This window comes from Mustela nigripes, chromosome 14 (genome assembly GCF_022355385.1).
Source record: "Mustela nigripes isolate SB6536 chromosome 14, MUSNIG.SB6536, whole genome shotgun sequence".
NCBI classification, from domain to species: Eukaryota; Metazoa; Chordata; class Mammalia; order Carnivora; family Mustelidae; genus Mustela; species Mustela nigripes.
The window spans coordinates 16,681,404-16,703,016 of record NC_081570.1 but is presented as its reverse complement, the minus strand read 5'-3'; the positions used below and the strand labels follow the sequence as shown (position 1 = coordinate 16,703,016).

The 21,613-nt window shown below is 51.0% G+C and overlaps 1 protein-coding gene across 2 annotated transcripts; it reads left to right on the top strand.

The window, feature by feature from the left end:
- The first annotated feature begins 2,000 nt into the window (after positions 1-2,000).
- HTR1D (5-hydroxytryptamine receptor 1D) lies at positions 2,001-20,614 on the top strand. Of its 2 annotated transcripts, XM_059376604.1 has the most exons (3): positions 2,001-2,123; positions 14,279-14,387; positions 18,647-20,614. In XM_059376604.1, the coding sequence occupies exon 3, from the start codon at positions 19,350-19,352 to the stop codon at positions 20,478-20,480; it is 1,131 nt and encodes a 376-aa protein (XP_059232587.1). In that variant the 5' UTR covers positions 2,001-2,123; positions 14,279-14,387; positions 18,647-19,349; the 3' UTR covers positions 20,481-20,614. The 2 variants fall into 2 exon arrangements, with proteins under 2 accessions (XP_059232587.1, XP_059232586.1); XM_059376603.1 differs by lacking the exon at positions 14,279-14,387.
- Positions 20,615-21,613: the final 999 nt, after the last annotated feature.

Sequence of the window (21,613 nt, the reverse complement as noted above, 5' to 3'; positions counted from 1 at the left end):
GAGCACACCGAGATGTGACACAAAGTTTGCCCCCGCACTTCGCTGTTTCTCCTCCCTGGTCAGGGCAGCTTCTGGGGCTGTCTGGGTCTTTTCTTTTAAGATTTTATTTATTTATTTGACAGAGAGAGACACACGGCGAAAGAGTGAACACAAGCAGGGGGAGTAGGGGAGGGAGAAGCAGGCTCCCTGCTGAGCAGAGAGCCCAATGCAGGGCTTGACCTGAGATCATGACCTGAGCTGAAGGCAGGTGCTTAACGAATGAGCCACCCAGGCACCCCCTTGTCTGGGTCTTTTCATTGAGGACACTCCCTAGCTGTAGCTACTCTATGTGGGTTTTCCAAATCAAGGACCTCAGGCCAGGACCCCAGTGGTAGACAGTCACTTCTGCTGTGTAGACAGGTCCCCTTCCTCCTCTAGGACTGTTCCACTTGGGGCAGCAGTAGCAGCAACACCTATTTTGGGAAATGTCTACATATGGCAGCATTCCATCTTCCTATTTCCTATTTGGGAAAATAGCCCAGGACCTGAGTAGAGCGAAGGAGGCTGAGGTGTGGCTGCCCGTAACTTCTGTCTATTTGCCAGTGATTTACTTGCCTGCGATTTGCACTAAGACAAAAAGAACTTTTGCATTATTGACGATCATTGATCACAGCCTTCCAAAAAGAGAGAGAGGTTGAGAGAGATGGAGGCCCCTGGCCAATGGCCCAACAGTAAACCAGGAGGGTGAGGTGTGGAGAAAGGAGGGGAGGGCCAGGTGGGAAGGGAATTTGTGGAGACAGAAGGACACAGAAGGACACCAAGAAGAAAGTCTGGAGGAGGCGCTGAGGGTGGGTGGGCCAGCTGTCAAACCGTCCTGCGGGCTTTGGAATGGGCCCCCCCTATGGCTGGTCTCTCCCTCTCCCCAGCTAAGGACATTTCACGACTGAAACTGTTGGCACGGAGAGTCACTTCATAAAGATAAAAGGGTCAATTCATCAAGAAGACGTAACAGTTTTAATGCTGGATGGACCTAATAACAAGGCGTCCAAATGCATGAAGAACCAAGTAGACAGAAAGCCCGCACGGACATGGAAGGCCAGCTCCCCCCGAGCCGCGTGGAGCGGACACGCGAACGCGCCCAGCTCTGTGTCTCGGCCACGGTCGCTTTTCCATGTCCACTTTGTGCTCAAGCCCTCTCTCAGCCCTGGTTGTCTGGGACGGGGCCCCTGCCTCCCTGAACTCAGCTCCCGTCATTCCCTTAGTCCCCCCACCGACCCTGACCGACCCCGACCGACCACGTGTGTGTGTGGGGGGGGGGATGTCCCTCGCTGGGAATCCCGGTTCCCCACACTGGGGCAGCGCCCAGTCCCCACCTCCCGCCTCCGCTCCTGAGGCCACCTCCTCTCTCTTTCCTTTCCCTACTTCATTTTCTTCCATACCATTTACCTCTACAAACATTTTATGTATTTTACTTATCACGTTCATATAAGCTCCCCTGGGTCCACATCTGTTTAGTGCACCATGTCCCCAGTGTCTAGAACATGCCTGATACACAAAGCAACAGTTATTTGTTAAACGAAAAAAAAAAAAAAAAAAAAAAAAACCCAACTAGGGATGAACACCCGAGACGGGCGCGGGAGGACCGAACGGGAGGCTCGGCTCTCAGCCCGGGGCTCTGGGCGTGGCCCCCCCTTGCGGACCCAGCCCTCCTCCTCCCCACTCCGCTCTCGTACAGGTGCGGCGCGGGGAGCGGGGGCGCCGGGCTGGGGCGGCGGCGGGGGCTCGGAGCTCCCCGCGGGGCCGGGGCAGGAGGGGGCCGAGCCTGCGGACCGCGGGCGGGGGGCCGAGAGGGGAGCGAGGCTCGCGGGGGAGGAGCTGGGGGAGGGGAGCGAGGAGGAGCGGCGCGCGCGGGAAGGGGAGCGCGGAGCGGGAGCCGCAGGGCGCCCGCCGGGGCGGAGGGAGGCGGGGATCGCGAGGGCGCGGGCCGGGCAGAGCCCCCGGGGCGGCGGGGCGGGCGGCGCCCGGAGCTCGGCGCGGGTCGCGGCGGAGATGCGGCGGCCGCCGGCGGAGAGACGCGGCGCTGCGCGAGGAAGCAGGACCCTGGCGGGCGAGCGTGGGGTCCGCACCTGCGTGGCCCGGAGCGGGTAAGCTCTCGGAGCCGAGTGCCGCCGGGGGTGGACGCGCCGGGGCCCTGGCGGCTGGGAGTCCGGCCGTGGCGGCCGTCCCGAGGGCGCTGGAGCGGGGAGGGGGCGCCACGGCTTGGGGCCTCGGTGACCCGCGGGGCCCCCTTCTCGGTGCCTTCGGACGGGAAGCGCGCGCGCGCGCAGAACAGAGGGTCTCGGAGGACCAATCCGACCCGCGGGGAGCGTCCGTGAGGGGCGCCGTCCCGGAGCCCCGGGGCGGAGTGGGGGCCGAGGCAGCGCCCGGAGACGGCTGCGGGATCCCAGGAGCGCATTCGGGGCACCCCGCGCGGGGGCGACATCTGGCCGGGCGGGGGGCGCGACCCTGGGTCGGGGGCTGTGACGCCCCCACGTGGCCCCGGGCGGCGGAGGGAAGCGGGGCGCTGCCCCCTGCCGGCCAGGTCGCGGTGCGGCGCAGCGCTGGGGCCAGCCCTTTGCCGAGGCGAGTGGAAAGAGCGTCCAGTGTGGAGCCTCGGCTTCCAGACCCGAAGCCCGGCGGGCCCGGACTTGCTTTGTGACCTTGGGCAGGTCACTGCATCTTTTCGAACTTCAGATTGCTCGTCTATCAAATGGAGGGGATACTTCTCCCACCCTGCACGATCCGTGGGAATAAAGGAACTGCTATAAGGATGCCTTTTTTTAGACTGTAAAGTTCTGTATAAATCCTAGCTAATCACAGAATGTCAGAACTGGAAGGGCACTAAGAAATCTGCTTTGCTGCAGACGGGGAGAGTGGAGATTTGATCGCGCCCAAGGTCACATTACTTGTAAGAGGATCTAAGACTTAGCCCCCTGCCTCACTGTTGGAAGTTCAACAGTTCAGCGCAGGTACTCTCCATCAGACTGCATTAGCAAACCGGGCTTGGCTATTTACTAGCTGCCTGACCTTGGGAAAGCCCTTTACCTCTCTGAGCCATGGCTTTCTCCCATGTGAAAAGGGTTAAGAATGCTGCCTTGCAGGCTTCCTTGTGCAAATCCAATGTGGTCATTGCTCAGCACAGCGCCTGGGCACTCAACAACTCAGCCATTAGCGGAAATCATTGCTCTGATTAGTGGGAGTCATCTCTCAATCTCTTCCTTGGAATTAGCCTCCAGTGTTTTCTGATTGAGCACACGTCTCTCCACTGTTCGGGGGCTTAGCCTTCCTCACAGAGACCTGGAGGAACTCTTTACTGACAGCAGCAAGTAAGGCCACTTGGACAGCTGAACCTTCTCCAGCTTTTGGTCCTGTCCAGCAGGTGGGGAGAAACGGGTGGTCTTTACTCTGGAGGCATCCCGGAAGCCAGGATCTAGCCACCGCCTGGAAGGGAGGGGCTGGCCAGCTGGACCTGACTGGTAGGGCTTAGGGCTTCCTCTCCTCCCCCTGGTGCCTAGTAACAGACCCAGAAATACAAGGGTGCTTCTCAGAGTTTGTCAGATGCATGGCGGATAATGAGGGTGAACGGACAGGGTCATCTCTTCTCTCCTAGGCTGCAGATGCATGACAGTTCTTGGTGAAGTGATGTGACTCTGAGTGAAAAGACATTCTCAGAGCTGGGAGTTCCCGGGACCTGAGAGGCCCCTCTCATTGTGGATGGTTAGGGGTCTGGGGCTCATGCAGAAGGGCAGGGGTCTGCCAAGGTCACTGGTGTCCTCCAGCAAGCCGAATTCTACGGACATCGTTCAGTCTTGAACTTTCTCTCTGAGTAGCAGATGACACGGCTGACCCCTCCTTTCCTCTGGACACACTTCTGGCTCCTGCGATGTGGCACTGTCATATTTTCCCTTCTTCATTTCTTCTTTTTGCAGGTTTATCCTTCTTTCTACAGCCATTAGCTGCTCTACTCCCCCAGGCCCTCTGCTCTGCTCATACTAGACACTCTCCCTGGGTGTCTCACCCACCCCCGCTGGCTTTAGTTACCACCTCTGTGCATGTGACTCATACAGATTTGTCCCCAGCAAAGATCTCTCCTTGGGCTGTAGACCTATCTAGGTATTGTCAGCCCCACATTGTTCTAGACACTGGGGATATAGCGATGGGCTTGTCAGAAGGCAAGTTTTGGGAGGGGGTAGGCGTGAGACAAGCAGAGAGGAGCAGAAAATACCAGATTGGGTGAGGTGCTAAAAGGAGCATCGAGCAGGATGATAGCCTAGAGAATGAGAGATCCTCGATTGTATTGGTCGGTCAGAGCTTTGCCAAGGAGGTGATATATATCTTTTAAAGATTTTATTTATTCCTTTGACAGAGATCACAAGTAGGCAGAGAGAGAGGAAGGGAAGCAGGCTCCCTGCAGAGAGCCCCATGCAGGGCTAGATCCTAGGACCCTGCCATCATGACCTGAGCAGAAGCTTTAATCCACTGAGAATTAAAGGCAGAAGCTTTAATCCACTGAGTCACCCAGATGCCTCTCGTATATGCATTTGAAGAAGATAATTCAAGGGGCACCTGGGTGGCTCAGTGGGCTAAAACTTCTTTTTTTTTTTAAGATTTTTTTTTTCATTTATTTGACAGACAGAGATCATAAGTAGGCATAAAGAGAGGCAGAGAGAGAGGGGGAAGCAGGTTCCCCACTGAGCAAAGACCCTGATGTGGGGCTTTATCCCAGGACCCTGAGATCATGACCTGAGCCAAAGGCAGAGGCTTCAACCCAGTGAGCCACCCAGGCGGCCCAAGGAGGTGATATTTAAGTGTGGGGTGGGCAGCTGGTAAGAGACAAAGTCAGAGAGGTAGGTGTCTTGGGCAGCAGACAGTGTAGGGCCTTGTGGGCCGTGGTGAGGATTTCGGATTTTGTTCTGACATGGGAGCCACTGGAGAGTTTCAAACTGGAGAGTGCAAATGCTATTATTTCTTCAGGGCTCACTGAAGCCTTACAAAGGAGTCCTCCTATACTGATTGCCATCCTACTGTGTCGTGGTCCCTGGTGGGCTGTGGGAATAGGTAGCTAGCTCTTCAAAGAGCTTCCAGGCATGGGCAGGGAGAGGCACAAACAGTCCTGGAGTCTGGAGAGGACTTCAAGGAGGAAGGTTTCGCATCTGGTTCACCAGAAAAGGCTTCCTGCAGTAAGTAGCTTTTTTTTTTTTTTTTAAAGATTTCATTTATTTATTTGACAGAGAGATCACAAGTAAGCAGAGAGGCAGGCAGAGAGAGAGGGGGGAGCAGGCTCCCCACTGAGCAGAGAGCCCAATTCGAGGCTCGATCCCAGGACCCTGAGATCATGACCTGAGCTGAAGGCAGCGGCTTAACCCACTGAGCCACCCAGGTGCCCCAGAAGTAAGTGGCTTTCAATAAGGACTTCAGATCAGAAGGCAGATGACATCAGGTATGCCTGAAGGGGAGTGGGATAGATTGTTTTTCCAGGCAGAGGGGAGTCAGCCTGAACCGGGACGTGAATGCCCCAGATGTGTGTGAGGAAGTCAGGGGAGAGGAGACGAGACTTGTAGGGAATTAGAGGTCAGGCTAGGGAGGAAGTCTGAGCTGTTCAGAGAAGACCCTGGGTCTGCCCATGTATGTGCTGTGTGACCTTGAGCAGATTGCATGATCTTTCTGAGCCTCAACCTGCTCAGACATGAAAGGGAAATAACTGGGTAATTGCTGGGGGAGAAAGGGGCGGGGTAGGATGCCAAGTGCTTCGGGTAGGTGAATGGGAACGGGATTGTGCCTGCCAAGGAGGAAACCGGAGAGGCTGGTGTGGATGAGGAAGATGATGGCTGTATCGAGTTTGGGACCTGCCCAACTCCCATAAGTGGTGGAACGAGTGGACACATTTCAGCAAAGAGGTGACAGTTGAATTCAATCCTGGGAGTGAAGTTGCCTTTGGGTGGGTGGATGAGGGGTCCCCCTCACAGAGGGCGCTGGGCTTCACGACACATGTATACCACTCCCCCCCTCCCCTTGCAGAAATCAAGTCCAACAGGGAGACAGGCAATCAGCAAATGAGCCCACTGCGGTAGGGAGCGGGGAGTAACCAGTTCCATCTCTTGGGTCCAGAGGAACCTGGAGGGAACAGCCTGTGTGAAAGCTCAGAGGAGTGAGAGAACCACAGTGTATTTGCAGGAGGCCTCAGCCACGCTGGAGGTGGGGTCTTCTGCTGAGTGCACACGAAGAGGAGTGGGAAGGACTGGACCGTGCGGCCTCTGGACAGGTCAGCAACGGGAAGTGAAGAAGGATTCAGGGCGCATGAAGGGAAAAGTTCTCCAAGGATTCTTCCGTCTGTGGAATAGCTGTCATTGGCCCCAACTACTGCCTTGTCCTCTAGCACTCCATTTCAGGGCTACTTTCCGAAGGGGTCTCAGGGTCACAGCAGGTCTCTCCTACATTCCCAGGGCTCCCTTCATGCTCCAGTGTCATCCTCAGTGATGTCTGTGGACCCAGGTTCCAGGAGCAGTTTTCCCGGGGCCGCCGGAAGTCTTCCGGGAACAGGGTCCACGTGTGCTTGGCACATGGTAAGGCTTTAAGCGAACAGCTGTGGAATGGTTGAGGAAACAGGCTCAGAGAGGTCGAGAAACTTGCCCAGAGTCACAGAGCTAGTAAGTGGCAGAGCAGGGAAGGAAATTCAGTCTACCTGACTCTAAAGCTTGTGTTTGTAACACAGCTGGATTATGGCTCCCAGCAGGGCGAGCAGATGGTGAAGAACAGGTTTTGGATCCCATAAGCACTAACAAATCCCGTGTTTCATTTCTAGGAAATGAATTCCTATTGTTCAAACCTTGTTTATCCAGTCTGGAGAAGACAGCATCTCACTTGTCCTGAAAGTGGTTTATTCACTCCATCAGCTCAAGTGCTGTCTGGGGACCCAGATGTGCAGCAGGGGTGGGGGGCGGTTAGAGGGGTGGTAGCAGCGGGGTGAGCTCCAGGACCTGGGGATGTAGCCCTAGAGGCTTCTGGCAAAGTGTGGTCTGCCCCTCCAGTCTGCTCTGAGAATCACTCCCCTAGTATGGAAACCCAGATGGAGGTGACTGGGAGATTGGAAAATGTCAAAAATGTATGTGAGTTGGGCACAAGAGCCTCTGGATACTAATGTCCTTAGTCTCAAGTTCCTGCTGCAAATGGGAGGCATCTGAAGGAGCACTGATGGGAATCTGAAGACTTGGTCTCTGCCTATAACTCGCTGTGTGCCCTTGGGCAAGTGTCCTGCCCTCTCTGGGCCTCTCTCCCTGTCAGCACCACAAGGGAGTTGCAGTAAATGATTCCTGAGTCCTTCCTGCTCTGACACTCGGATCTTAAGTCCTGGCGCTGACTTGGCTGTTATCTCCTGAACCGTTCACTGCGGTGCATGGAGCAGCCGCATTTACCTGGGAGCTTGGCAATGCCGAATCTCAGGTCCTGCTCCCGCCCCACGGAATCAGCACCTGCGTGTTTCCTAAGGTCCCTAGGTAGCCCGTGGGTTCATTCCAGTGTGAGATGGGCTGCAGTGAGCGGCTGTTTCTGTCCTCGCTCTGGGCTGTGCTGAAAAGGTAGGTGGAGGATGGCGTGCATGCTTCCCCGGGGTCGGGGCGCATTCAGGTGCAAGTGGTGGAGCAGGTCCCCAGCAAAGAGTCTGTGAGTGTGTGCAGGCTTGCGCGGGCTATTTGTGCAGTGGAGGGTGGAGTGGAACACACTCACCTTTCCTGAGCGGTGGAGCAGGGAGGCGAGCAAGCCGGGTTCCTATCCTAGATCTGCAGGGTCTCAACAAGCCATTTATCTGAGCTGCGCTGGGCAATGGGAATAACACCAGTAAGACTGACTTTAGAGGGTGGGATTAGCCTTAAACGAGTGGATAAAGGAGACGTGCTGAGAACAGTGCCTGGCGCACGGGGAGCTCGTAATAGCGCCTGCCGTTCCTTTGCTGCTACTGCTGTTCCAGCCCCCGCGCGCGCTGCGCCGCAGACCGCCCCAGCCCCGCCCCTGGATTGCGGGAGTTCCCTGAGGACAGAGTCCCAAAATGACCCCTAGGGGGCGATAGCACCCCTTGTCGAGAACCCCTGGCTGGAGAGCACCACTATGCGATATAAACAGGAATCAAGCCACAAAGGTAATTTTAGATTTAGAAAATTTAGAGGTAGCTGTGTTAAAAGGAGAAGGAGAAGAAAGAAAGAAGAAGAAGAAGAAGGGGGAGGGGGAGGAGGAGAAGGAGAAAGAAGAAGAAAGTGAAATGAATTTCACGTATGTTTTATTTACTCAATATGTCCAAAATATGATCAACTAACTGATAGAAAAAATTATTAGTGAGATATTTTACATTCTTTTTGAAACTCTTTGAAACTCAGTACGTTTTACACTCCAGCCCATCTCAAGTAGCCACGTCTCAAGCCCTCAACTTAGACAACTGCCACGTGTGGCCAGCAGTGATAGCTATCCGAGAATTTTTTTAGCACTGGCTCTCATTCCCAGCTGTGTCAGATATTACCCACATGGCCTTGGGCTAGTCATTTCACCTCTCTGGACCTCAGTTTTTCCATCTGTAAAATGGGGGTACTAAGTCTGTCTCCAAGCTGTAGTATGAGAGGCAGATGGAGAGAGTTTAAAACCCCTTTGCCCGCTTTCCCACAAGCATGGGAGGAAATCCGGTGAGTTGTCAACCACAAAGCCTTTGTGCAAGGCTTAGTCGTTCAAGGTGGTCCCTTCCCTACTGAACACTGGTAATAACTCAGTGCAAAGCCGTAAGTAGGAAGGTGTTGCCTTCTCAGACTTCCCTAGCTGTTGCAAAGGTCTGGAAAACAGGCTTCACCTGTCTTGGATTTTTTATTTTTATTTTTTTAACATTTTAATTATTAGAGAGCGAGAGGGAGCATAAGCAGAGGGGAAGGGCAAGGGGAGAGGGGAGAGGCAGACCCCCCGAGCTGAGCAGGGAGCCCCTGTCAGGGCTCAATCTCAGGATCATGACCAGAGCTGAAGGTAGATGCTTAACCAACTGAGCCACCAAAGCACCCCAAACCCTTGCATTTTCAAGATGGAGACACTGAGGCACAGAGCAGGAACTGACTTATCCAAGGCCAAAGAGTTTATGGCAGAACGAAGCAAAGATCAGGGCTTCCCACTCAGGTCAAGCTCTGTTCTCAGCGCCCCTTCCTCTTGCTCTGGGCTAGGTGTCTGGGCTCTAGGGGTTAACTAAGCCATGGTCACTGCACTCAAGGTCCAGTGATGGAGACAGTCCAGCATGGTAAGAGCTGTGGTGGTAGGAGTCCAGAAGCGGGGTATCTAACCCAAGCTGGGCTGTGGGGAGAAAGTTAGGGAAGGCTTCCTGGGGCGATGCCAGAGCTTAGTCCTAAAGTGTGACTGGATTAGGCGACCAGAGGACTGAGCAGGGGATGCCTTCCAGGCAGATGACCCAACGGGGATGGAGGTTTGGAGCAGAAAGCAGCACTGGGGCTCAAGGCAGCAGGGTGCTGGCAGGAAGGCTAGCAGATCTGCCGGGTCAGGAAATGATGCTGGAAATGTAAATAAAGACCAGGTCGTGAAGGGTCTCTTAGACCAAGCTGGGGCTGAATTCCAAGGGCCTTGGGAGGCCCTGGAAGACTGTAAAGAACTGACATGGCCAGATTTTTAGTTAAACGAAAGATTCCTGGTGTACCTTGGTGGCTCAGTCCGTTAAACATCTGCCTTGGGCTCAAATCATGATCCTAGGGTGCTGGAGTGGAGTCCTGGGTCGGGCTCCCTGCTCAGTGGGAAGTCTGCTTCTCCCTCTCCCTCTGCCCCTCCCCACTGCTCATGCTCTCTCTCTCTCTCTCTCTCAAATAAATAAATAAAATCTCTAAAAAATAAAAAATAAAGAAAGAAAAATTCTGGGTGTGATGTGGTGAGAGAATGAAGAGGGGGTAGGAGTGGCCGCAGAGAGCCCATTTAAGCCAGAGAAGATGCAGCCTGCAACAGGACTAGAAGGGAGCAAAGACTCAAGGCACAGTTAGATTTATGCAGTCGAACTGACAGAATTTAGTAATTCAGCAAACAAGGGGACTCTATCAGCCATTGCCATGTAACAAACCACCCCCAAACTCAGTGGATTAAGAAGGCATTTATTCCTATGAATCCTGCATCTGGAGACCGGCTGATTTAATCTGAAATTGGCTGGGCATTTCTGCTGGTTTAGCAGGGTTCACACAGGCATCTGCTGGTCCACTGAGAGCCTCTGTCCTAGGCTGGCTTTGCCTGGGGGCAGTTGGCTGGAGTGGCTCTCTGCTCCATGTATCTTTGCCTCCTCTAGGGACTGGTAGGCTCACTCCTACATGTGTTCATGGCAGTGGCCGAGTGTAAGCAGAAACCTGCACAGCCTCTTGAGGACTAAATTTGGAACTGGCTCACTGTCCCTTCTGCCTCATTCTGTTGACCACAGCTAGTTCACACTGAACCCAAACTTGAGGGACAAGGAAATCTCCCCCTTCTTTTGACGGGTGCTGGTGGAGGCAGCATGAGATAGTAGAAGCACGGAGCTGAGCTGAGAAGGGTGGGAAACCGTACTGTGTGATCTTAGACAAGGCATCTACCTCTCTGGGCATCAGCAATCCCAGCCGATCGGGTTGGATTGCATCATTTAACGTGTTTCTTCTAAATCAGGTTTGCCAGGGAGGGGCTGTTCATTATAACTAACCATGGAGCGTTTACTATATGGCTGGGCTTTCTGTTCAACTCACTCAAACATAACAGCACTTTGAGGTTGGTATTGTTATTGTCCACACTTTCTTTCTTTTTTTAAAGATTGTATTTTATTTTACTTTTTTTTTTTTTTAGAGGCTTTATTTATTTGAGAGAGAGAGTGTACAAGCAGGGAAAGGGGCAGAGGGACAAGCAGACTCCCCACTCAGTGGGGAGTCCAACAGGAGGCTTGATTGCAGGATGCTGAGATCAGGACCTGAGCCAAAATCAGATGCTTAACCATCTCAGCCATCCAGGCACTGCAGATTTTATTTTTTTTAAAGCAGTTTTTTTTTTTGGACAGACAGAGATCACAAGTAGGCAGAGAGGGGGGAGGAAGCAGGCTCCCTGCTGAGCAGAGAGCCCGATGCGGGGCTTGATCCCAGGACCCTGGGACCAGGCCCCTGGCGGAAACCAAAGTGTTTACCCAACGGGGCCCCCCAGGGGCCCCTTATTTTTTTTTTAATATTTTATTTATTTATTTGACAGAGATGACAAGTAGGCAGAGAGGCAGGCAGAGAGAGAGGAAGGGAAGCAGGCTCCCTGCTGAGCAGAGAGCCCAACATGGGGTTTGATTCTAGGACCCTGAGATCATGACCGGAGCCAAAGGCAGAGATTTTAACCCACTGAGCCACCCAGGTGTCCTCCAGATTTTATTTTTAGGCAGTCTCTATACCCAGTGTGGTGCTTGAACTCACAACCCTGAGATCAAGAGTTGCACATTCCACTGAGTGACTCAGCCAAGCCCCCCTCATCCCCATCTTCCCTATGAAGAAACAGTGCAAAGAAGTGAAGGGAAAGGCCCCGGGGCTTCCATCAGTGCAGGTCAGTTTTGCCTGTTCTTGAACTTCATGATGTTTGAATCACGTGTGCTGTGTCATAATGTGCAGCTTCTTGGGTTCAGCATGACGCCTGTTCCTTCTACGTGGTTGTGCGAGGCAAGGAGCTGGAGCTCCTTCTCGCTGGTGTACAGTATTCTACTGCATGAGTCTGCCGCAGCTCATTTCTCCGTTCTACGGCGGCTGTCTGTTGGGATAGTTTTCCGTCTGTGGCTGTTAAACCGTGCCTGTGTGAACGATTCTTGCACAAGTGGTTTGGCGGACATACGTGCAGGTTTTTGTTGGTTATATGGCTGCGAGTAGAAGATTTTCGTAAGAGGTTTGGCTTCTTAAAATTTTTTACATTTTCCAGATTTTATAATTAGAGAAACAGGTGAAGGATAGACTTGCTTGTGAAACGAATTAGAAGTCAGCTCTTGGGCTCAGATACAGACAGACACACCCATGTTAACTCTTTTCCAGTTTTCTCCATATATATTACTTCACACTCACAACACCCCCAGAGAGGTAAACTTGATGCCCTGATTTTACAGAGGAGGAAACTGAGGTTGAGGGAGGTCCCATGCCCTGAAGAGGAGAGGGCCATAGCTGTGGATGCACTTTGTAAAATATAAAGCATTCCTCAGATTTGTGGAGAATGATTTCCCCATCCAGGGCTCACTCAGCCATACCACACGGCTTCTAGAGAAAGCACAGACACAGATTTCTCTGGGTGGGGGGATCTATCCTACCATAACAAATCTTTATCACAGAGCCCAGGGTTTTTTTCTTCCAAAAAGATGAGACTGGCTTCTGAGGATACATTAAACCCATATATCCTCTTGGTTTCTGGCAAGGTTTTATGACTCTGTTAAAATAAAGATCCTTCAGAAAGGGGAGGTGACTGATCTTTCTGCAAACGGAATGAGCCCTGGGTAGGAAGCACTTGTTAAAAGGGCTACAAAGAGCCCCTGCTGTGGACCAGGCTCTCATCCTTCCCACTGAACCCACAGAGCAGTTCTGGGAGAAAGGTGCTATTACCCCAATTTACAGATAGAAGAAGAAAAGCCCAGGAGGTGAAATGACTTGCCTCCACCCCACAGTTGGGACTGTTTGGGGGAAAAGGAACTCAGTCTTATTACCACTTCCCAGGGTCCATTGGACTGTTTCTCAGTCCATTTAAACTGACTCCACCGGGAAAAGCAGGAGCTGGTACCAGTGAGGATTCCTGGGTACAGAAGTTGCTCATGGACATCCAGGAATAGGAAGGAGTGCCATTGGATCTGGAAGGTTCCTTCCACTTCCTCTCTTGGGACAGGGGGTTCCCCTGTCTCTCTGCTCTTTTCTCTGTCTACTCCCTTCTCCTACATTTCTCTGCAGACCTGTTTTCTTATTTACCTATGGTTTTTCTGCTGCCCCCAAACCTGCCCTGGCCTTGGTCTTAGCCATGGCCAGATTTCAGCCTCGGGGTCCTTGACTTGCAGGTTGCACCTCCTCCGTTGTCAATCTTCCCAGCTCCTCGCAGTCTCCTTGCTAAATTCCCAGGAGAGAATCTGGATGGCTCATTTGGGGTCATGTGTCCGCTGGTCCAATCAGCGAAGCTCAGAAGTGGTCTGCGCCACAAGCTGAGATTGACACCCTGCTTTTCCCCTCCCTCTCACTGGAGAGATGCTAGCGCTGAGAGTATATGGTGTGGCTGGGGTCTGTGCGGTCTAGACTCTGCAGGGAGACACCACTGGGCTGAGGGGAGTCCTTGCTGCTGCTGCTGCTGCTGCTGCGGTAGTTTATAGGGGTGCGTTCGACAAGGGAGAATCTCCCTGGTATGGATGGTAGTGCAGACAGTGGCAGACATGACTCACTAAAATGCACAGGGATGGCTTGTTGGACAGTAGACTGAGGAGACCTCATTGCCTGCAGACCTGAATTTGGTTGGACACATCATAGAGAAACCAGAGAAGTCATCACTCACTCTGTCAGGCGTTTGGATCGATGGTCTTACCGGTTCTCCCCAAGCTTCCGTGAGGTCCAGATTATCAGCTCCAATCACAGAGGCAGTGCACGCCCAGAGAGCTTGCATGACTTGCCCAACGGCCATAGCAAGAAAGTGGAGCAACAGGAATTGGAACCTGATCCTACCTGACTTAAAATGTATGCTTTGAGGGGCACCTGGCTGGCTCAGTTGGTTAAGTCTCTGGCTCTTGATTTTGGCTAAGGTCATGATCTCAGGGTCCTGGTATTGGGCTCCCTGCTCAGCAGGGAGTCTGCTTGAGTATTCTGTCTCACTTTCCTTCTTCCCCTTCCCCTGCTCATGCTCTTTCTGTCTCTCAAGCAGATATATATATTTCAGAGGCACCTGGGTGGCTCAGTGGGTTAAGCTTCTGCCTTCAGCTTAGGTTATGATCTCGGGGTCCTGGGACGGAGTCCTGCATCGGGTTCTCTGCTCAGCTGGGAGCCTAATTCCTCCTCCTCTCTCTCTCTGCCTGCCTCTCTGCCTAGTTGTGATCTCTCTCTGTCAAATAAATAAACAAAATTTAAAAATATATATATATATATTTTAAAAGATGTATGCTTTTAGCCACTGCCTGCCATCTTTATACCCTCGTTATACTTGTCAAAGTCTCTATAGTTAGTACACATCACATACATGATCTTACTGGAAGTATGAAACATCCTTTGGGGCAGCATACCGATACTTATATTTCCATTTTACCAAGGAAAAAACTAAGGGTCCAAGAGAAGTCGTGACTTATCCTTAGTTACCTGATGGTCGGTGGCAGAGCTGGGACCAGAACCCAGATCTTCTGGATTCAAATGTATCAACAGGTATTACTGCATCAAAATGTGTCCGTGTCATTGCTGATAGTATGGTTCTTTTTTTTCAAATGTACAAAATTGATTGTCTAAGAGAAATAATTACAAATATATCATTCCCTATAAAAAATTATGTATTATAATATACATACAGTTCAAAGAATAATCATCAACATTCATGTACCTACCACCACCTTAAAAACTGCACAATCTCATTCCTGCCTTTTTTCCCCTCCAGGGGTGACCACAATCCTGGATTTTACATTTAACGTTTCCTTGCTTTTCCTTATGGCTTCACCAACATATATTTATGTCTCTAAACACTTTGTTTCTCCCTGCGTGTTTGCGACTTTGGCACTCAGTGTTGCTTGTGAAAAGCACCCACTTGAATACAGCTTTGGCTTATCGAGGTTGGCTTCTCCGCGGGGCCCTGGCACAGGGATACGCCACATTCTACCACTCTCCTGTGGATGGATGTTTCGGTGGTTTCTAGTTGTTTCTAGTCCGTGCCATGGTGACCATTCTTGTTCCTCTCTGCTGATGAACACAGAGAAGAACCTCCCTGTGATCCACACCTGGGAGCAAAATGACTGGGCCATGAGGTAATCCTTGCATTCTCAGCTTTATGAGATAATATCAGAGTGTTGGCCAACGAGATTCCTCCTCTTTCCACTATGCTGGTGGTAGGTGACCATTCCCGTTGGTCCACACCCTCATGGGGTGCCGCGGCAGCAGGATCAGATTGAAAATGTCTTCCTTGACTGCTGGTTGAATGTGCTATCTCACTGTTGCTTTCATTTGTATTTTTTTGTTTTATTATCTGAAGTGTGATAGGAGAGGCAGCTGCTTATAGAGCTACAGTCTTTATCGCCAAAGGTAGCAGGATTGTGGGAAATTTCTCCAATGTTGTTGAGGGTGGGGAAGGACAGCAGGCAGGAGAGGAAAGAGAGAGCTTCAGAATCATGTGGCTTCCCTCAAAATTCCAGCCCAGCATTCCCGACCAAGGCAAGCTACCCTGTCCTTCCAAGATGTCACCCACCAGCCTCCCAGGCCTCTCTGAGCCCACGCCTTTCACTGAGTGAGGCCATCGGAATGCCTGGAACCCAAGGGACGGCCACATGGATAGGTTTGTGAGGCAAGCGCACAGCCCTCCATAAGAAATGACTGCACCTGGTCTGTCTGGAAGGAAGAACATTCCAAACAGTCCAACCCAACTTCACATTTTCCATGTGAACCAAAGTGGGAAGAAAACTTGAGCCAGAGGTGGAGCATGGGGTGAGAGGGTCGGAGAGGGCATCATTTTCACCTATCCCTGTGAGGCCCCAAACCAGTTTCACTCCTGGAAGCACATGTGCCTTAAGGCTTTTCTTCCTGATCCAGGCAGTGTGGAGAAGAATGGAAATCTCAAGAATGACTCCAGACCCAGTTTTTCCACTTCTAGCTGGGTGACCTTGGGCAGATGACATCACCTCTCTGCTCACTTATAAGGTGGGGCCATAATGCCCATGTCACAGTGGGAGACTCTTGGCCCCAGGGCTAGCTCAGTGCCTACAACATAGCAGGAGCTTTATAAAAGACCTAATAATAATAATAATATCTTTTCAACTTTGGGAATGTTCTTGAGCAGGCTAAGATTAAGATTGGTTTTCTTGGGGTGCGTGGGTGGCTCAGTCACTTAGGTGTCTGACTCTTGATCTCAACTCAGGTCTCAGTCTCAGGGTTATGAGCTCAAGACCTGCATTGGGCTCCGTGCTGGGGTCAAGTCTACATTAAAAAAAAAAAAAAAAACCAACAGATTTGTTTTCTTTTTTTTTTTTTTTAATTTTTAAAGATTTTATTTATTTATTTGATGGGGAGATCACAAGTGGGCAGAGAGACAGGCAGAGAGAGAGGGGGAAGCAGGCTCCCTGCTAAGCAGAGAGCCTGATGCAGGGCTCAATCCCAGGACCCTGAGATCATGACCTGAGCTGAAGGCAGAGGCTTTAACCCACTGACACCCAGATGCTCCAGATTTGTTTTCTTAAATTGAGAATGTTTCCCCTCTTCTAGGAATATATATGTTATTAAAGATTTTATTTATTTATTTTTGAGAGAGGGAGACAAAGAAAGAGCATGAGTAGGAGGAAGGGAAGAGGAAGAGGCATGCTCCCCACTGAGCAGGGAGCCAAGGTGGGGCTCTATCCCAAGATTCTTGGATCATGACCTGAGCTGAAGGCAGACGCCTAACCGACTGAGCCACCCAGGTGCCCTGGGAAGATACATTTTTTTTAAGCTGAAGTTCCCCCAGTTTGAGGACTGGAAGAGAAACTATTGCATTGTTGTGGTTTAGTTTCTTAATGGTTTAAAAACCAGTCAATCAACGGACACAGACTGAACTTTCCCAACAAGTCCCTGAGCCTTTCTGCTGAGTCAGATGGTAATGAGACTTGAGACTTGACATCGCTCAGTGTTTACTGGGTTTCAGAGGCCGGCCTTGCTAGGAGTGATGGAAGCTGTCGAGACAGGTAGGGTGGCTGTCTTGAAGACAAAATCTGAGACTCAGAAAAGGGTAAGGGATTTGCCCAAAGTCATACAGGAGGGTGGGAGAGAGGAGGGATTGTAGCCCAGATTGTCCTACCCAAGCCAAGCTCCCCCCTGCACCCAGCTCCTCCCACCTCTGGTGCCAGCCCCCTCCTGAGCCTTCTCTGCTACCCCGCCTCTGTTCTCTGTGCTCCAGCCAGCTGGGCTCTTTCCCAAGCCTTCACTTTCTGACCTCTGGCCCTTCGCTCTTCCCTTTCCAGCCACCAGGAATGCCATCCTTCCTGACCTTGACTATTGAAATCTTCTTAATGTAGCTACCCATTGGAGCTATATACAGCCCTTAAGAATGATGTTATGGGAATGACTGATGGAACAAAGTTCAAAATATATTAAGTTGCAAAACACACAAACTATGAAATAAATTCATACATAATTATAATCACATTTTTAAAGTGTGTATATATAAATCTGCCTGGCCAGCTCTATCCCAGGGGGCTACCAGTAGGCCCCACAGTCTTCAGCTGGGGTTGTGCGAGAGATGGGCCTTAATAGAGTGCCATCTGCTTTATCTTACCCCTATTATCTTGTACCAGAGGCTCCAAGCTCCAAGAAACCTTTGGCTTGACCATGTTCCAAATCCTGAAACCCAGATTCAAGCACACAGAAGAGAAAATGAGTCTTTAAGGGTTTTTTTTTGTGACAACATTGCCAGTTTCCATTTAGAAAGCTGAATATAGGGGCACCTGGGTGGCTTAGTCATTGGGCATCTGCCTTTGGCATGGGTCCTGGTTCCAGGGTCCTGGGATCGAGCCCCAGCATCGGGCTCCCTGCTCTGTGGGAAGCCTGCTTCTCCCTTTCCCACTCCCCCTGCTTGTGTTCCCTCTCTCTCTGTGTCTCTCTCTCTCTCAAACCAATAATGGAATCTTAAAAAAATAAAAATAAAAAGATTAGTTTAAAAAAAAAGAAAGCTGAATATATTTTCTGGAGTTGAACTTTCACCATGAAAAATGCTCATTGTTCTAATTTCTGCAATTAACTTCTCTGCTAACCAAAAGGTGTTTTTGTGTTTTTGTCTTTGTGTTTATTTTAAGAATCATGCATGCCCACTCTAGGAAATTTGAAAAATTTTTTAAGAATAGAAGAAAGGGGGCCACTCCTGTAGCTCAGTGTGGGTGAGCATCTGCTTTCAGCTCAGGTCATGATCTCAGAGTCCTGGGATCGAGCCCCACGTCAGGCTCCCTGCTCAGTGGAGAACCTCCTTCTCCCTCTGCCTGCTTCTCCCCCTGCTTGTGCATGCGCGCTCTCTCTCTCTCACTCTCGCTCTATCTCAAATAAATAAATAAAATCTAAAAAAAAAAAATAATCGAAGAAAGTCTCTAGGGCGAAATACATTGTAAAAATTTGATATCTTTCCTGGTGACCTTTTTTTTTTCTTCTTCTGTGCACAGAGTTGTTTTGTTTAGTTTTCGTTGTTGCTGAGCAAATAGAATGATGGTTTCTGATTCATAACTTACAAAGCTGATTTCATGTATTTATAACAAGCCTGTGATGCTTCCAGAGGCTCTGCCCCCTCTGGGAATTGTGGGGGTGGGACTTGTTGGTCTCCCCTGTGTTCTCCTGACACTTTTGACAATGCTAGTTTCACTGTGTCACTGCTAGCACTAAGCAGTGTGCTTTTAAACTTAGAGTTCATCTCAAGTGTCTCAATTGTCCTTCTAGAACCTAACTCTTGCCTTCTTTTCTTTATTAAGTCCCAGAGCTCTGGACGTGTGCCCTTCTTGATGAATCCTCAGTGATCGGTTTGTTTTGCCTTCTCTAAGCTCATGCATACTTCAAGTCTTGGGAACCAGAATGTTTTGTCTGTTCGGGCTCAAAGTGATCAGTGGGACGGGAACCAAAGTTAAGTGCCTCATGATGTGTCAAGATGAACTTAGGAAAATGGTGAGCTGTTGACCGGACTACTTCTGAGAATCTGCTGGTACTTCTTTTCGTCTCTGGTTTTAAAAGCTCCCCAGAGGCAACCTGAAACCCTGACTCTTCTCAGAATAGGATGGGGGAAATTCCAAAGTTCTCATTAAACACATTTATCCCTCAAGCTTTGGAAGGAGCCCAAATGCCAAAAGTGAGAATCCCAAAGCAATGTCCACATTAGTGTGAGCTCCTGATAAATGTCTAACAAATTCAGCATGTGTCCTCTGGGCTTGAAGAGTTGCTGGGCAAAGTTCCAGAATAGTGAGACGTCTTGGGATTTATCCAGTTTAGGAAAGACCTTTAATTACCAGCTGTCACCTCACTGTTTTCAAACAGTCAAGTCTTGAGGTCTTTTCACTGTGGGCCATACTGATGGAGGGCCCCCACCAGCGTGAAGCAGAAGGATGACCTTGTCCCATAGGCAAGACAACTGTGAAGGGAGCTGTGTGTGTCCAAGTCTGCGAGAAGAGAGAGCCACCTAGAATGTCCCCGCCAAACCAGTCCCTGGAAGGCCTTCTCCAGGAGGCCTCCAATAGATCCCTGAATGCTACGGAAACCCCAGAGGCTTGGGGTCCAGGGACACTCCGGGCCCTCAAGATCTCCCTTGCTTTGCTCCTTTCCATCATCACAGTGGCCACGGCCCTCTCCAATGCCTTTGTTCTCACCACCATCTTCCTCACCAGGAAGCTCCATACTCCAGCCAACTATCTCATTGGCTCCCTGGCCATGACTGACCTCTTAGTCTCCATCTTGGTCATGCCCATCAGCATCGCCTACACCACCACTCGCACCTGGAGTTTTGGCCAAATCCTGTGTGACATCTGGCTGTCTTCCGACATCACGTGCTGCACGGCCTCCATCCTGCATCTCTGTGTCATTGCTCTGGACAGGTACTGGGCCATCACGGATGCCCTGGAGTACAGTAAACGCCGCACAGCCGGCCGGGCGGCCGCCATGATCGCCACCGTCTGGGTCATCTCCATCTGCATCTCCATCCCGCCACTCTTCTGGCGGCAGGCCAAAGCTCACGAAGAGATGTCGGACTGCCTGGTGAACACGTCTCAGATCTCCTACACCATCTACTCCACCTGCGGGGCCTTCTACATCCCGTCTCTGCTGCTCATCATCCTCTACGGCCGCATCTACGTGGCCGCCCGGAACCGCATCCTGAACCCGCCTTCGCTCTACGGGAAGCGCTTCACCACCGCCCAACTCATCACCGGCTCTGCGCGGTCCTCGCTCTGCTCCCTCAGCCCCAGCCTCCACGAGGGGCACACCCACACAGCTGGCTCCGCTCTCTTCTTCAACCACGTGAAAATCAAGCTGGCCGATAGTGTCCTGGAGCGCAAGAGGATCTCCGCGGCTCGAGAAAGGAAAGCCACGAAGACGCTGGGGATCATCCTGGGGGCCTTTATCATCTGCTGGCTACCCTTCTTTGTCGCATCTCTGGTCCTCCCCATCTGCCGGGACTCCTGCTGGCTCCACCCCGCCGTCTTTGACTTCTTCACCTGGCTTGGCTATCTCAATTCCCTCATTAATCCCATAATATACACTGTCTTTAACAAGGAGTTTCGGCACGCCTTTCAGAAAGTTGTCCATTTCCGGAAAACCTAGTCTTATTTGCGGGTGACTCTTGTGATCTGTTGCATCCTGTAACCCACTGGAATTGTCTTGTTTATTTTTCCTGAGATTTGGGTCCATCCTGATATGTTGGGTTTGGGTTTGACCAATAGAATTGTTCAGCGTTCTTCTTCCTGTTGTCTTCTGTGCCACCCAAAGTGGGGCAGCTTTGTGAAGGGTGACAAGACTGAAGATTCCACTTAGCATATTTTCACGGCTCATCCATGTTGGGAGAAATGGGATCCCTAGGATTCCCCGTTGATTGAATTCAGATGGGAAGCTGTCCGACTCTACAGAGAGACCCTGGGTTCAAATGGGAGGCTTTCTGGTCTACCTAAGTTTTGTATGGAGCTCAGAGGAGGAGAGTATGTGAGGTTATGACCTGAGCTGAAAGAGAATTGGAGTCAGGGTGGAGAGTTGATTTGAAAATAACAGGCAGGGGCACCTGGGTGGCTCAGTGGGTTAAAGCCTCTGCCTTCGGCTCAGGTCATGATCCCACGGTCCTGGGATGGATCCCCATATGGGGGGGGGGGGTCTATGCTCAGCAGGGAGCCTGCCTCCTCCTCTCTCTCTGCCTGTCTCTCTGTCTACTTGTGATCTCTGTCTGTCAAATAAATAAATAAAATCTTAAAAAAAAAAAAAAGAAGAAGAACAGCTACCCCCTCCCCTTCCTCCTTCCCCAGGAGTTGCACCGCCTTAATGTTCTAAAGTTAAAACCCACAATCACCCTCAAAGATGTAGATTGACAGGCTTTGGACCCACCAAGCTTTGAGTGGGACACCATTCTGAATTTTGTTTCATTAATTTTTTTTTAATTTTTTTTTTTTTTATATCCTGTTCTCATCAGAGATCTTAAGATGTTGAGTCTTGTCAAATAAAAAGCATGAGATGTCATGGTCAGTGAGGTCTTTGGGTAATTTCCACCCCTCGTCCCTGGATGAACCTTTCAATCCACTTCAGTCTCCACCATTTACTGCGCACCCACCGGAGGCCTGGCCCTGTACCATCATACTGGCCTCTCCTCTCTCACTGGAGCCTCATCATAACAATGAAAGCCAGTCTCCTGATGGTTAAAGCTGAGCACCTGATGCCTAAGTTCAAATTCAGTTACTACCAAATTCTAGCTG

Coding starts and splice junctions, on each gene's coding strand:
- HTR1D (XM_059376603.1), top strand. CDS start 19,350: ATGTCCCCGCCAAACCAGTCCCTGGAAGGCCTTCTCCAGGAGGCCTCC.